At 37.9% G+C, this 14845-nt stretch overlaps 1 protein-coding gene across 2 annotated transcripts in view; it reads left to right on the forward strand.

Moving 5' to 3' along the window:
* Nucleotides 1–11873, forward strand: part of LOC126427925 (acidic leucine-rich nuclear phosphoprotein 32 family member A-like) — a 13871-nt gene extending 1998 nt beyond the window's left edge. Inside the window, exons 2-8 of one of the 2 annotated variants that reach the window (XM_050089819.1) lie at nt 4375–4518; nt 5544–5663; nt 6263–6375; nt 7093–7163; nt 7260–7351; nt 8080–8206; nt 10763–11873. In XM_050089819.1, coding sequence (XP_049945776.1) covers nt 4375–4518; nt 5544–5663; nt 6263–6375; nt 7093–7163; nt 7260–7351; nt 8080–8206; nt 10763–10836 — 741 coding nt within the window. In that variant the 3' untranslated portion in view covers nt 10837–11873. The remainder of the gene's footprint in view (nt 1–4374; nt 4519–5543; nt 5664–6262; nt 6376–7092; nt 7164–7259; nt 7352–8079; nt 8207–10762) is intronic. The other variant, XM_050089820.1, reaches the window with a different exon arrangement.
* The last annotated feature ends 2972 nt before the right edge of the window (nt 11874–14845 follow it).

Genomic DNA, 14845 nt, shown 5'->3' on the forward strand with positions numbered 1-14845 from the left:
TCAATAAAATAGTACCTACACCTTTATGATTAAGAATGTGGAAACAAAAGAATTCCAGCTTCGGTGAAAGGCCATAAAAGCATTACAGTAAATAAGTGCTTGTTGTGACGCAGTTTATAGAGAAGTCACCTCTGATCCATTTCATGCCTTGTCCTGCGCGCAACAAAAAATGCGGGATTATCATTTTTATGATTATGTGTACACTACCAGTTATATAAAATACGTAAAATTGAAAGTAAATTATTGTCGTAATAAATAAAAATGGTATGGTGAGAAGGAACAGTGCATTGCAAAATCCAAGAACGAAAAAATTCGCTGTTGTATTTGTTGATCACATCCCTGTATCCGAATTTAGTGAAGCCACAAATCTAACAGCTTAAAAAAATAGCATATATGGTCGGATCGGAAAAATGGAACCCTCTTTTCCAGGCTGCCCACAAAGTATCGTGGCCCGATATATATTTATTCGAAAAGTTCATACTAAATCTATATGCAAAAACAAACTAGTATTGAGAAGAAAATTAAAATACAGTACAAAGCAATAGAAACATCACTGGAAGAAACCTTAAGCTAGAAAAGGAAGTGGAAAGCTAATGTATACAGAACTCTTAATAAACTTAATTCATTACCTGGGGGACTATTATTTGAGGTGTTCTTGCTGTTGAGCACTCGAAACATTCATTTAGTCTTGCCCTGATTCCACTGTTCTCTCTTCATGTGGCAGGTTTAAATTGGGAGTTGTTGAGATGGTATGTTCAGAATGGCTCTTTAGTTTTGCTGCTTGTGAGAGACTAGGATAAGGGTGTGCTTCCTACTGTCGCTTGTGTTGTAAACTTCACCCAGTATTTGTACTTTCTGAAGACTAGCATTTGTTACTGCCTTTTTTATCTTTCTTTGGGGAAGTAGGCTAATGTTGAAAGAACTAGCTGTTAATTGTTGCATAGTGGCTTGGAAATGCTGTTGGTGCTTGCAAGGTTCAAGCAAAAATGTAACTCAAATGTCTTAGCTCAAATTCTGATAAGAGACACTTGGCTAGTGTGTGTTCTGCAGCAATGCATATAAAAATTCAAGTGTTTTTTGGTCGTTTTATCAACATGTTCTTGACTTTTTATAGTTCATTATTAAATCCAAGGGAGAGGGTGCTGGAGATAGGAGTTGGGGTGACCGTAATTATAAACAAGGTAGCCTAGTTTTCAATGTGACCAGGTTGTGTGGGTTTTTTTTCTTCGGGTTTTCAGTTTTCTTTCAAATTCCAGAATAATGTGTTAACTTGTACTTAATGGGTGAGAAATAACCACTGTAATAAAATAAAGGTCAAAGCTCATGCAGAAAGATTTATGGGTTTGTATTTCCCATGCACTATTAGAGAGGGAAGTTGTTGAGAAAGCCTGAAATGTGTAAGGTGGTTTCAACAACACACTGCCAAGCAGTGACATGTAAATTAAATAGTAATAATGTAGATTTAGAATTGTTATTGTCATGTTAGTTGTACAGGAATTGCTGTTTTTTTTTTCAGGGATGTGAATATATTTTTAATCAGTTTCCTGTTCTGTGACATGCCTGGGGTGCTGCTGTTTCACTCAGTGCTTCCTTTGATAACTACTCACGTTGTTTCTCAAAAAAGTGAGCTTGTTTAGAAACCATATTCCAAAACATATGGTGTGGAAAGATGTTACTTTGCGTGCTGTAAGAAGGCAGTTGCAGATTGAATCTTCACACCACCTGTTTACCTGACAGTGCCATGCCTAACCTGATGTGTATAAAACTGGAGCCCTCGTGTAATTTTCTTGAAAAGAATATCTTCACAGCTAATGTTCTCCCCCCCCCCCCCCCCTCCCCCAGCCCCATTGTAAGCATCCTCAGTCGAAGGCAATTCATAGGCACACTTAGAAGCACTGAGTAAAATTGGAAAGGCAGTTAATGTTTTAAGGAACTAGGTAAAAACACAAATACAAATATGTAAGTCATTAGTGGAATCCCCAGAAGTCGCATCATACCTAGTTAAACCATATTAAAGGAAATGCTGGTATGAAGTTTTTTTAAGTTTGGTATCCTTGGGAGTATTCTGCAGTACACACAGTCATAACTGTTGGAGCCATGGGCACATGTGAAAGTTTGCTGTGAGTTGTGAGACACTAGAGCACAGAAAATTGAGAATTGTGATAAGCAGGGTGTCAAACTGCTGGTTCTTACAGTGTAGGTCGAACACTGGACACGTGTTTATGAATTTCATTTTATCGCACTTTCTTGATTACTGTATTCTCCCATTAATTGTATATTGGCAGCAGTGAAACTTGCCTTGTTGGTACTAGATGCACCATTGCTTATGTTTGTTTTTGTATACAATTTGTGATGGAACATGAGTGGGGGATGGTATCCATGTGTGGAACACAAGTCAGCATTGTCAAGAGAAAGCAGTTGAATCTTCCTTTGTGGTTGTAAGAGGGTGGGAGAGTTACCCCACCGTTCTGTAAAGAATAGTGCACACTAAACCCTACTTTAGACTGGTGTGGCGATTGAGTTGCTTGTAGGTACCTACCTTTGCATCAGACTTTGAAATGTGTGAATATGCATACTTGATGTTAAAACCATACTTTCAGAGCTTTGTTTAACATTAATCCTTTGCACTAAAAGAAGTCATTTTAGCTTAGGCGTAAACATTTTATTTCTAAACTCCTGGTGTTGCTAACAGGGTAATGTCAATGAAATAGGCTTGCCAGCATGCCTAAAGAGTTCTGCTGGTTCAGAAACTGTATTCTTTATACTTTCATGTTTGTCATTCTTGTGAGAGATTGCTTCTTTCTTGAAACTGCCACATTTACTTAGTTTGTCTTGGGTTGGCATCCTGCTGCTAGGTCATAAATGAACAGTTAATAATGAAGTAGAACCCTGATTAGAATTATTTCAGTGTTTGCGCAGAGTTTGTGATTAGGGGCCAGGACATAAAAATGTACCTGCCTTGTATGTGTGTGTGTTTAATTGGTTAGCATCTTGGGGAAAAGGTTCAAAGAATAACTCGTACACAACACACGTGTGCCATTCGTACTACCATTTGGCGTGTATTCTCTTAACAAGAAAGGGGTGAATGGCATTAAAACTTAGGGGGAGGGGGGGCAACGCTTCCATACTTACGTATTGAGCCCAGTAAAGTTGGAGTGGGATATGGGTAAATAATCATATTCAGAGAGGGAGGGAAATTTGGGTAAATAATCACATTCAGATATGGAGGGAAATTACAGGTGGAATGATGATGAGTGACGTGTGTCCTTTAATTCTCTCATTGTCGTGTTAATTTTGGCGCTGGTAAAATTTCATCACAAAATTCCTTGAAAAAATGTACTGTTGAAGAATGTGCTGTAATTTTTATTTTGTGTATAGCTTTCACTCCTCCCACTTTGATTTGACTATGTGAGGTAGCCATTGAACAGAATTCCAAATCTTGGACAGATGCTTTCAGGGCAATATTATGCGTGACCAGAGTTCTATCCTAAACATGAAAGTCGGGTGGAGCAGTAATGAGAAGTAGTGCAGTTTTGGATGGACACACAGACAGGCTTCTGATTTCTGGCTTTCAGAACTCCTGAAGCAATTTACTTGTTTTAAGAGGGAGAGTGTGGGACGTGATGAGGTTGGAAGGCATTTGGGAGAAACGAAGATTACGCCAGTTGATCTAAGTGCAATTTAGGGAAGGATTGAAAGTAACAACTACTTTTAATTCTCACTATCTGCCTGTCCTGTTCTTAAAACTGGAAGTGCAAAAGCTAAAGATTCAATGTCTGTTTTTGTCTGTGTGTCTGTCAGCTTTACTCCTCTCGTTGTTGCTTGGTTTTTGAAATGACCTCTCCTATATTACCTCGATCTTTTCTATTTTAGATTCAAACACACTGGTTTTCAGTAGAGTATTTCCTGTTACTAACAGAAGAGCATTTTCTCTCGTGAATTGACATAATTAAAATTTACCAATTTACAGTGATGACTTCAAACTATTCCAAAATTAGTCTGATTATAATTTAGGAAAGTGAATGTATGGTTTGAAAGATTATGCTTTTTTAATGAAATTAATGCTATTATTGTAATGCTTCAGAATAGTGTGCCATATTAAATGCATCAATTTGCAGGCTTTTTGTGTTCAATCTTCACTCTTGTTCTTCCAGTAACCATTTTGAACCAACAATGTATCTTAAAGCTATAAAAGTTGGTTTTCTTTTGTCATGCAAGTCACTTTCCTTTGATTACAAAGGAGCACCTTTGAGACCACAATACACTGAGGCTCCACAGAGAATTTTTGCTGTCTGGGATTGAAAGCAGTTGATGTAGGCTGTTAATGTTGCGTTTCAGAAATATAACTCATTTGATGTTTGGTGCTGTTCACAGATAAAGGAGCTTAATCTTGACAACTGCAGAAGTACAAGTATTGTTGGCCTCACAGATGACTTCAAAAACTTGGAATCATTGAGTCTGATTAATGTGGGCCTCACAAGCTTAAAGGGATTCCCATCATTACCCAACTTGAAAAAGGTAAGCCTGGGGTCTGAAGGGAGGCAGTGCTAGGGTCCAGCGTTGGCCCTCCTCTCCTCTGTTGTGCTTCTGAGGTGTTCTCTGAATCCTAAGTTAACAGTAACCAATGTGGCAGACACACAGTGTATCAACAAGGTTGAATCTCTTAGCTTTCAGGTAAAAAGGAGAGAGAAATGTAGCAATAATGAATATTTGTTGTATAGCTTCTCTCTTCCTGCCCACGGTTGAGAATAACTATCACATTAGTATCTGTGACTTTTACGGTTTTCTCTAATTTCACATCTTGTCCTTGCAATAAAGTAACTATTATTAAGGCTATTGTAAGTAGTATTAATATTGATTCCCCCCTTTCGTGTTGCGAGAGCATCTGGAGTTATTGCGAAGTGAAATGTCAGAAGCAGTTTTTCTCTTTTATTTGGCATCATTTGGTCTTTGATGTGTACAACAAAAAAGTATATATTTGCCCATATACTGTCGTTATTAGTTTCAAATCGAAAAAACATCTTGTGGCTGTTCACATTTGTAATTTCATTTAAATTATGCTGAATAGTAGATAGCAAAAGTTTCTCGAGTGGTGATGGCATCAAGAACGTGTGATTTATCTGTCACCATATTTTGTTTTTGCCTGAAATATGAAATGTGAGCAACTGCTTGATGATGAAACTGCCTGCCCATAAACTAATGGCATTATTTCACTTTGGTAAGTGGCATTACTAACAGTGACCTTTTTTATTGAAAACATAAAATTTTTCTTATACAATCTCTGCCTTTTACTTATTTGTTTCCTTTTTGAAAGTACAAAAGGCTATTTCCTGTGATCTGATCCCACTTATACTATATTAACCTTTCATTGCTGAAACTGTCCCTAGAATATCCCAGACAGTAGTAATAGCATAAATTATATTTTTCCCCAAATATGCACTTTACTCATCATTTTTGCAGGGCATAAAATATAATTATTTGTTGTGAAATACGTATATGAAATTAATTAAATGGCGTACTAATTGTATTGAAAAAATTTCCAGCTTGAACTCAGCGACAACAGAATTTCTGGTGGACTCAATGTGTTGAAAGACAGTCCAAAGCTCACTCACTTGAATCTCAGTGGCAACAAAATACGTGACATTGAAACACTTGAACCATTGGTGAGTATTTGTCAATGTTATGAAAGTGTCCTTCACAAAATGTGTGAATCAGTAATTGCATTATCGCTTTCTTTGCGCCGACCAGGTTCCTTGTGGGTATCTCTTGTCCATTTTAACTTCATCCTGCGTGTGATCGCATATGAACTTAAATGTGGTTTTTATTTATGTTCGCACATCATTGCCATCAATTCGGGGACAGTTCTTCGAAAATGACGTACGTTCTGTCAGAATGGTGGTGCAGTTAGAAGTTACCGGCAATGGGTATAGGATCGTGTGCTATTCGAGTAGTTGTAGAAAAAGTTTCCAAGTCTCGAGGAAATAGTTGAGTGATAATGAGATTGGCATACATACTTAAATTTGTAGGCATCACATTCTCTATTGTGTTGTTTTATTTTCAGTTTGGGTTTTAGTTGGTACTGCCATTAGGTATTATAGCATTGAGCTGACTACAGAAGTAATTTTTCAAGTAATAATTATGTTGTGAGAGTTTATTGTACGACATTGGTTTTTGTGATTAATCTGCTTGTCCAAATTAAGACAAACATGCTATTGTTAATTTTAGGAAAAATATTGAAAACTGCCTAAATTTCTATCCACAGAAGCAGTTCAAACACCTGAAGAACTTGGATTTGTTCAACAATGAGGTCACATCAGTTGAAAATTACAGAGAAAAGGTTTTCAAATTACTTCCAAGCTTAAAGTACCTAGATGGGTGAGTTTACAAATAAAAAATTTATTTTATTGAATAAGGCTTTTTGTTGTGCTATAGGCTACATGATTCCTAGTTGTTAGGAAATGAAGAGACCTCTTCTCCGGATATAGTTCTAATTGTTTAATGAAGGATCCTGTAGATTATATTCATTGTATGCACGCATGTAAATATGTAGACAGATTTGGTGACTCGAGAAGTTAATATTTTTGTGCAGTGCGTGCCAGTCAGTCACGAAAACTTCCCCAAAACAGTAATTCAAACATAATTTGTTTTAAATTTGACAAATACTACACAATCATTACAAATTGGGAGAAGACTTTATAAATAAAACCAGTCCACTCAGTATTGCTAGCAAGTATCCAAAACTGATTTTAGGTTGTTTATTAGCTGATAAAAAGTTAACTGCAGCTGTGCTTACTGAGTAGTATCATTTCAAATAAGTATATGTTGTTTTCAAAAGATTATGCTTTTAAGTTTTCTATGGTAGGCATCCCACATTGTCTTGAAAGGTCACTGGTTGAGTCGTCGTCCGCCCCCCCCCCCCCCCCCCCCTACCTCTCGAAACGTTAAACTGAGATCAGTAAAACAAGGTAATTCTATAGGTCCTAAGCCCATAAATTTTATTTTGGAATTCACATATGAAATCTTGTAAATTGCAGTTAATTTTGTAAGATCTCTTTGTGAATTTAGTTGTAATTTCATATTTTCAATTTACAGGTTTGATCAGGATGAGAAAGAAGCGGAGGACAGTGATGTCGAGGATGATGAAGTGAATGGAAATGATAGTGGTGAGTGTGAGACAAACGGGGAAGACTCCCTCTTAAAGTATCGGTCTTTAGCCGTTTCCTAATGCTCACTATTTGCTATTATTCGTATGTTTACAGATGATGAAGAGGGTATTGAAGGCATTGATGAAGATGAGTTGGAGGAGGAAGAAGAGATTGGACTTAATGCTGTGTATAAACAACATTTGGATGTAAGTTTGTGCATGTATTGAAACAGTTGTTTCTAGTAAGTGCTGGCCTTACACAGAGAGGATAGGTACTTTGTCAGGTGTAGACAAAAAACTTCCTTGTGGGTTAAAACAGTGTACCAGACTAGAACCTTCACCTTTCACAGGCAAGTGCTCTGCCGACTGAGCGATCTGAATGCGCGTCGTGGTCTGTGCTCACAGAAGTAGAGTGGGGGCAGGAGGGGCTTGTGAGTCCAGCATAGATCGCTCGGCTGGTGGAGTACGTGCCTGTGAGGGGTACACGGTTTTAATGTGCCAGAACTAAACATCAGAACCCTCAACTTTTTTGTAAGGTTTTGCATTGAATTTGTTCTCGGGCATGGCGCACTTTTCCAAATTTTTTCTCCATTGTTCTGGCAAATGTTTACAACAAGGGTGATTCACTTCCTACAAACTCAAATCAGCTTTAATTGTTGCTGGCATTTGCAGTATTCTTCACTGTTGCCCTGTCTTTCTTTCCGAACAGCCTATAGATGTACATATTATCTTAAATAACGTAAAAGTATCAAAATGACCATTCAGTGCTTGTGTAATGTAGATTAATATTTCTTGTGTTTAAATTAAATTTGATTCATTGAAGATACAGCTCGAAAGGGTTCTATGAAAACTTTTGTGAAATTTTGGTATCCAGCAGTGCAAGATGTCTTCAATAGTCCGCTGAACAAATATTTGGCATTAATGTGTGATTATAGGAGGAGAGTGAGGGAGATGATTATGATGGTGTCGAAGATGAAGAAGATGAAGATGACGATGATGAATTGGGGGAGGAAGAAGAAGAAGCTGAGGGTGAAGGGCAGGATGAAGAAGACGGAGAAGAAGGTAAGGTGGTCACGTACTTCCAGAAGCTATTGTTGTTCCACTTCAGTGTTTCTAAAGGATACATTGTGCATTCCTTCATCGGACAGCAGCTGGAAGTTTATCACGTACTTGCTGCCAAGTCTGTTGTTTACTTGTTGAAAAATTTGAGAAATTTTGACAACTAGAAATTGAACATAATGACAAAGTGATTGAACAGAATTCTTAAAAATGCTGATTTTTTGCTACATTTATCTAAGGTGCAACAAGGTATTAAATCAACACAAATTGCATTTCCTAAATGTTCATTTGGTATTTGTTTGTGTCTTTATTATAGTTCAGTTCCGGTCCTCATTGTCGCTTCAACATTAATTCATACACCTAACTTCTGCTTCAGCACTGCTGAACCCAGCTTCATATACACAGCATTTGAGGATGCGTTACAGAATTTGTGTGCACCAACTCTATATTTCCAGTAGTGTAAAATGTGCGATTCTTAAACAGTTTCGTTGAAAGCTGGTATTAACCCATTTGCTACAGTGGACGTGTATACGCGCAGCACTCAGGTTTTCCTACAGTGTTATGGATATCTGTATGTGTCTTGAGTCGCCAACTTCTTACTCCTGTGCACGGATTACTTCCATGTCTCGGTGAATAAAAGAGTTTAAGGGTATTATTATACATCACACGTGCCTCGTTGTGTGCTATCAAAACAATGTCTTGACTCATTTATGAGAAATGTTACGAACACACAATTCGCTATGCACAAAGATGTGAATGGGTGCATGCGAGCATTCTTTGGGTTTAAAACCCAATAACTCAAAGAACAAAATGAGATATAGTTCTGCTCCAATTTAAATAAAATTTAAATATCATATCTTCACTTCATTAACTGCAGTGTACGAGGCTAAATCAATTGTACACGAAGCTTACTCAGCGTATTTTAACCTCTGCAAAATCTTTAAAATTTCATTCGATGTTTTACTTAATTTGATGCAGCACAGTAAGAATGATGGATAACGAAAAGAAATTAAGTTCTTAATTGACTGAAGATAGCAAACTGTAACATTCGTAAAAAAAATTTCTCCTAATAGTTTAAAAAAAATTAGATTCATATTTCAGATCAGTCAGAATACACCAGCATTTGGCAAGCTGTGCAGCTGTGAAAAAGGAATGCAGAGACAACGTCTGTTCTATGGCATTGAACAGTGTTGAAAGGAAATGAAACATTCACACAGATATTTCATATTCACTACAGAATGTACTAATTGCCCCATATTTTCAAATAGGGTGGCTCACTTTTTTTATTCATAATAAAACTGCTTACCAGACAAGAACAATGCAGGAGACCTTGTTTCTGTTCCCTGCAGACTGTCCATACAAAAATTTCATATTTTATTTGCAGGCACCTTGTACGTTTTCGTTAGCATTATTTTCTTGCGCCTTACCAAACTCTAGGTACATAGGTTATGCAGCAACAAGTGATTAAGAGAAACTATTTTAAACATTAAATGAGTGGTGCTGGAAAGACTTACCTCATGATAAAATTCATTCACTTTGTTAGGTTGAGGTCTGAATGAACTTTGTTTAATCACACCTAAGTTAATTGGATAAGACTGGGGCCTTCTGCTAAAAGGATGAATTACTACATCTAACCATGAATTCATTGCCAACAGTATTAAGAAAAGGATAGATTGTTACTCAACGTATAGCAGAAATGTTCAGTTGCGGGCAGGCACAACAAAAAGACCGCCAAACATGCGTGCGCGCTCACACACACACACACACACACACACACACACACACACACACACACACCACTATCTCTGGCTCTCTGTGTGTGTGTGTGTGTGTGTGTGTGTGTGTGTGTGTGTGTGTGTGTGTGTGTGTGTGTGTGTGTGTGTTCCATAAGAAGACCTTCTGACTGAAAGATTGTTCAGCAGTCATTTTGCTGTGTCTGTATTCAACTCTACGTCTCTGCTGTATGGTGGGTAGCAAGCTATCCTCTTCATAATATTGTCATCATTATTCCATGCTGGGTTTTCCATGATTCATTTAAGACTGAAACAATACAAAATTGTTCTCTTGCACTGATCCTAATTGTGCAATGTTCATGCAAAATGTTGATCTTACTTGAAGCACACCTCTGTATTTAGTGGTGTCACTGTTCCGTAGGGCAACTGGGGAGGGGTATAAGCTTAAATTACTGACATTATTGCATCATCTCCCCCACCCCCTTCCCTCCTTCCTTCCTTCCTTCCTTCCTTCCTTCCTTCCTTCCAGTTCTCTATAGAGATTTGTTATTTCTAGGCTACCTGCAGCAAAGTATTTTTCTTTAAACTCTGTGAAGCAGCTCAAAGGTTGTAATTATGTTATTGTAAAAATATTGTCTTAATGTTAAAATTCAATGCATTTTTATTTCTTGAGGTTGTAATTTTATCTTTTCTTTCTTCCTTAACTGAGTGGTACAGAAGGTTGCCAAAGAACTGACATCAGGGACTTCGTCATGTAGAATTTTGTGATATACCACCTGTTACAGAAACGTACCAGTACCTGAGAATTTCCCGGTTTATGTTACAGAGGAAGCAACACCGAGAGGTAAGAAGAGAAAGCATGACGACGACGCAGCAGCAGATGGCGAAGCCACAAACTAGGTGTGGGACACTAAAATAGTGTGGTCAGGAGCTTGTGGACTCCAGGGGCTGAACTACCAATGCTGGGGAGGGGGTAATCTGTGCTGGGCGAGGTCTCGTGTTGCAGAGTGTCGTGCCGTGCCGTGTCGTCTCGTCCGGTGTGCGTGAGTATACGGATGTGTGGTGTCGTGTTAATACTGTGCTTGTTTGATGGACTGAATGCGTGCGACGGAACAGAGGGAACGAGAACGGTGAAGTGAGGAAAGCAGAGAATCTGACAAGATGGAAGTTGTATGCGCTGACAAGCGTGAACTAGACAGCTCGTTTTTTGTACAGATTGCTAAACAAAATTAAATATGATCCCTTTAAAGTACATAGATTACTACTATTCTTATTACTACTTCTGGCACTTGTAACGTGTGTACGTTTGTACATATGTACATTCGTCTTCTCACAGGAACACACACACACACACACACACACACACACACACACACACACACAATGGCAGAACTGAGGATGAGGAGTATGCCATTAATCTGTAACATAGAAGATTTTTAACTGTCATGTAATTTTTCTGTTACACTGATGTATATTGAATCATAACTGCCGCTTTTTTTATTTCATTACGTGTAATAGACAGTAATAAGAACAGCTTTCTGTTTATCTTCTGTACATTCACAAGACACCAGACTGGAAGCACCATTTCTGCTGTTTGTATTTAATAGTTAACCTTGCAACTCACTACAAATGGCGGCAACAGTGTTTCTCGTAAAAAGATACTAAAGAATAAAAGTACAAATTGTCATGATTATTTTGTAACTATAATAAAGGATATAATTGCCATATTTGTGGTGAGGTGAAAGGCCTAGTTTATTAGTGACCTCTGTATAAAGTAATTAAGAGTCAGAACATTCTAAATTTTTTGCTGACATGAGAATTTAAGGAACAAAGATTGTACGATAATCGGACACAGTTAACATGAGTTTTCCACCACAATTTATTTGAATTAAGCAATATGTAAGTTTTGTTGTTAAAATGAATTTTTATCAGATGTATATGTATTATTTAATTCACCATGTTACCCTATTTTCCTTATACATTTTCTGTCGACAGGGTGTTTACGACTTAGAATAATTCAGAAAAATGGAATTTTATCTTCATAGGACACAGTATGATCTCGGCTGTAATGTTTTAACTTTTTCCTGCTCAGGCTAAAAAATGCTGTACCAAAAGATGTAAAATTTGTGGAGAATATTACCAAAGGAACTAAAAAGATTAGTGCATTGTCATACATTTGTTTTTTAAATCTATGTATAAAATACAAATGGTAATTTCGTATCCCGTCAGGTTGTAATTATTGTATCTGATCAGGTGAATTCCTTGGTAGCATTTACGGAAATATATGTGGAAAAACTTTACTTCTACAGTAATGTCCTCTCACATCAGCAGTTCTCGTGAACTCGTTAGTGTAATGAATGACACAGCAGTCTTTATTTTGCGAGCTTGTCTTATACTGGAGAGAAATTAATAGCAAAAATCTTGCTTCTGGATTCATCAGTTTTCTTCAAAAATTATTATTTTTTTTTTATTTTTTTATTCCCCCCCCCCTCCCCCCCCCAGAGGAGGTACTACTGCGAGGTGGCACCTCGGACCGTGTATGTACTGATCTTATTACTAGTTGAAAACGTACATAGATAAGTTTAGAGCCTCCAATAGACTAGTTGTCGTAGGGGCACAATTTGTTGGTGATAACCTCAGATACTTGGCACCATTTTGGAACACTTATTGTTACTGTTCAGTTTTGGGTTACTGCCACCTTCAGTGAGCCCAAGGCTGACACTAATTGTCTGGTCATATTTTGTGTTAATTAAAAAGATGATTAAGTCAGTAATAAGAGTACTTGTACTTCCATTGAAATGGATAAAACTCTTCCTTCTGTCAATGACGGGCCAGTCCGGACCGACTGCTGGATGACCCTGGTGGTGTTAGGTGCGGCATGAGGGGTCTGGAGTACTTGAGTAGCTCCTCAGGTGGCATCTTCCCATAGACGGAAAATGCCTAAGAATGCTCAGATAGCTGCCGGGTGCGCTAACCCTTTTTCTCACATTGTCTTAAGTTTAGATCTCGAAACACGATCACATATGTTTACTAAATGTTTTGGTTGTTGTTTTTCTTCTAATTGTCATGTTACAACAGCCTGTATTAAATTAACGTTCCTTTCAATACAAGTACCACATTTGAGATTACCATCTCTATAAATGAGTATTCACAAATCCTTACCATATAGCAGAGATGCTGAGTCGTAAATAGGCGCACTCTCACAATTATAGCATTTGCTCGTTTTACACACACACACACACACACACACACACACACACACACACACACACACAATGTGGTTTTCCACTTAACAAGTGGAAAAAATCTTAGTATTCATGGCGGTTTTCTCAAAAGTTTTTTTTTTTTTCTGAAGACATTATTTATGTCAAGTTCGATGCGAGCAACAGTTACTGGATTACGGAATGAGTCAGTGCTTAGTGTACTGAATGCTGCAGGCAGAAGACAAATAATAGGTTGGACTGCACTGTAAGTTAATGTAGTATGTGGAGCAGTTTTTCATATGTTGTGCCCACTGTGTACAATGAAGTTATACACAAATTACCTCTAGGTGACGTCATTACGATACTACATGGCCATTTTTAAACCTTGTTCATGTTGAAATAATGATGGCTGAGTAATTTGTTTATAGGAGGCGTTTAAAGAAACTGCTTTGAAAGAATGTAAAAATTCACATTGAGGTTTCCACTGAACGATTCCTAAATTCCCGTTAGGGACCTCACTTGGCAACTGTGGACTTGCCTTTAGTAACTAATTGGTCAGTGCTATAAAAAAAATAAAAATAAAAACTGATGTTCGGCACAAGTTGTAGTCCGTGAATCCTGTGGAGAGTGGCCTCCGGGAATGTGAAAATAAATCTACGAAATAAGTTTAACTAAATTTCAGTACAGGATAATAAATGGCTTATTATAAATGACTTGTGGTGCTAATTCTTATTATAAAATAACATTTAAATGTTTCGGTGAAGAAATTCTTAAACTTCGGCGGATGCACTTTTACATATAAAGTGCGCCAGTCACAAATAAAATTGTTTTGCACTGTTCCATTGTTTCACAATTACAACCCCATAACTAATTTTTCATTATTGCTTCACCTAGCATAGTGAAAAACTGTCCCGTCATGTGCCCAAGGAAGCAGCAGCAATATAAAAGGGACAGCGAGCTAGGTGAGAAAATATTACATTTCTTGCAAGAAAATTACCCAAATTACAAGCTGGTAGCACAATACCAATCCCACAGTGATGCAGTTATCTACGAGGTAATGAGTAATTGTATAAGCAGTTGGCTGGGATCTGAGATAGCTGTTGTAATGCTTACAAGGGAACCTCCCCATCGCACCCCCCTCAGATTTAGTTATAAGTTGGCACAGTGGATAGGCCGTGAAAAACTGAACACAGATGAATTGAGAAAACAGGAAGAAGTTGTGTGGAACTATGAAAAACTAAGCAAAATATACAAACTGAGTAGTCCACGCGCAAGATATACAACATCGATGAGAGTGTAAGCTCAGGAGCGCCGTGGTCCCGTGGTTAGCGTGAGCAGCTCCGGAACAGGAGGTCCTTGGTTCAAGTCTTCCCTCGATTGAAAATTTTACTTTCTTTATTTTCGCAAAGTTATGATCTGTCCGTTTGTTCATTGACATCTCTGTTCACTGTAATAAGTTTAGTGTCTGTGCTTTGCGACCGCACCGCAAAACTGTGCGATTAGTACATGAAAGGACGTGCCTCTCCAATGGGAACTGAAAACATTTGATGGCAAGGTCATAGGTCAACTGATTCCTCCAGAGGAAAACACGTCTGATATATTCTATACGACACTGGTGACGGCATGTGCGTCTCATGACAGGAATGTTGTCGACCCACCTAACTTGTACACTTGGCGAACGGGAAAAAGGATTCTTCTACCTTGCC

The sequence above is a fragment of the Schistocerca serialis genome, chromosome 12 (genome assembly GCF_023864345.2).
Source record: "Schistocerca serialis cubense isolate TAMUIC-IGC-003099 chromosome 12, iqSchSeri2.2, whole genome shotgun sequence".
Lineage (NCBI taxonomy): Eukaryota > Metazoa > Arthropoda > Insecta > Orthoptera > Acrididae > Schistocerca > Schistocerca serialis.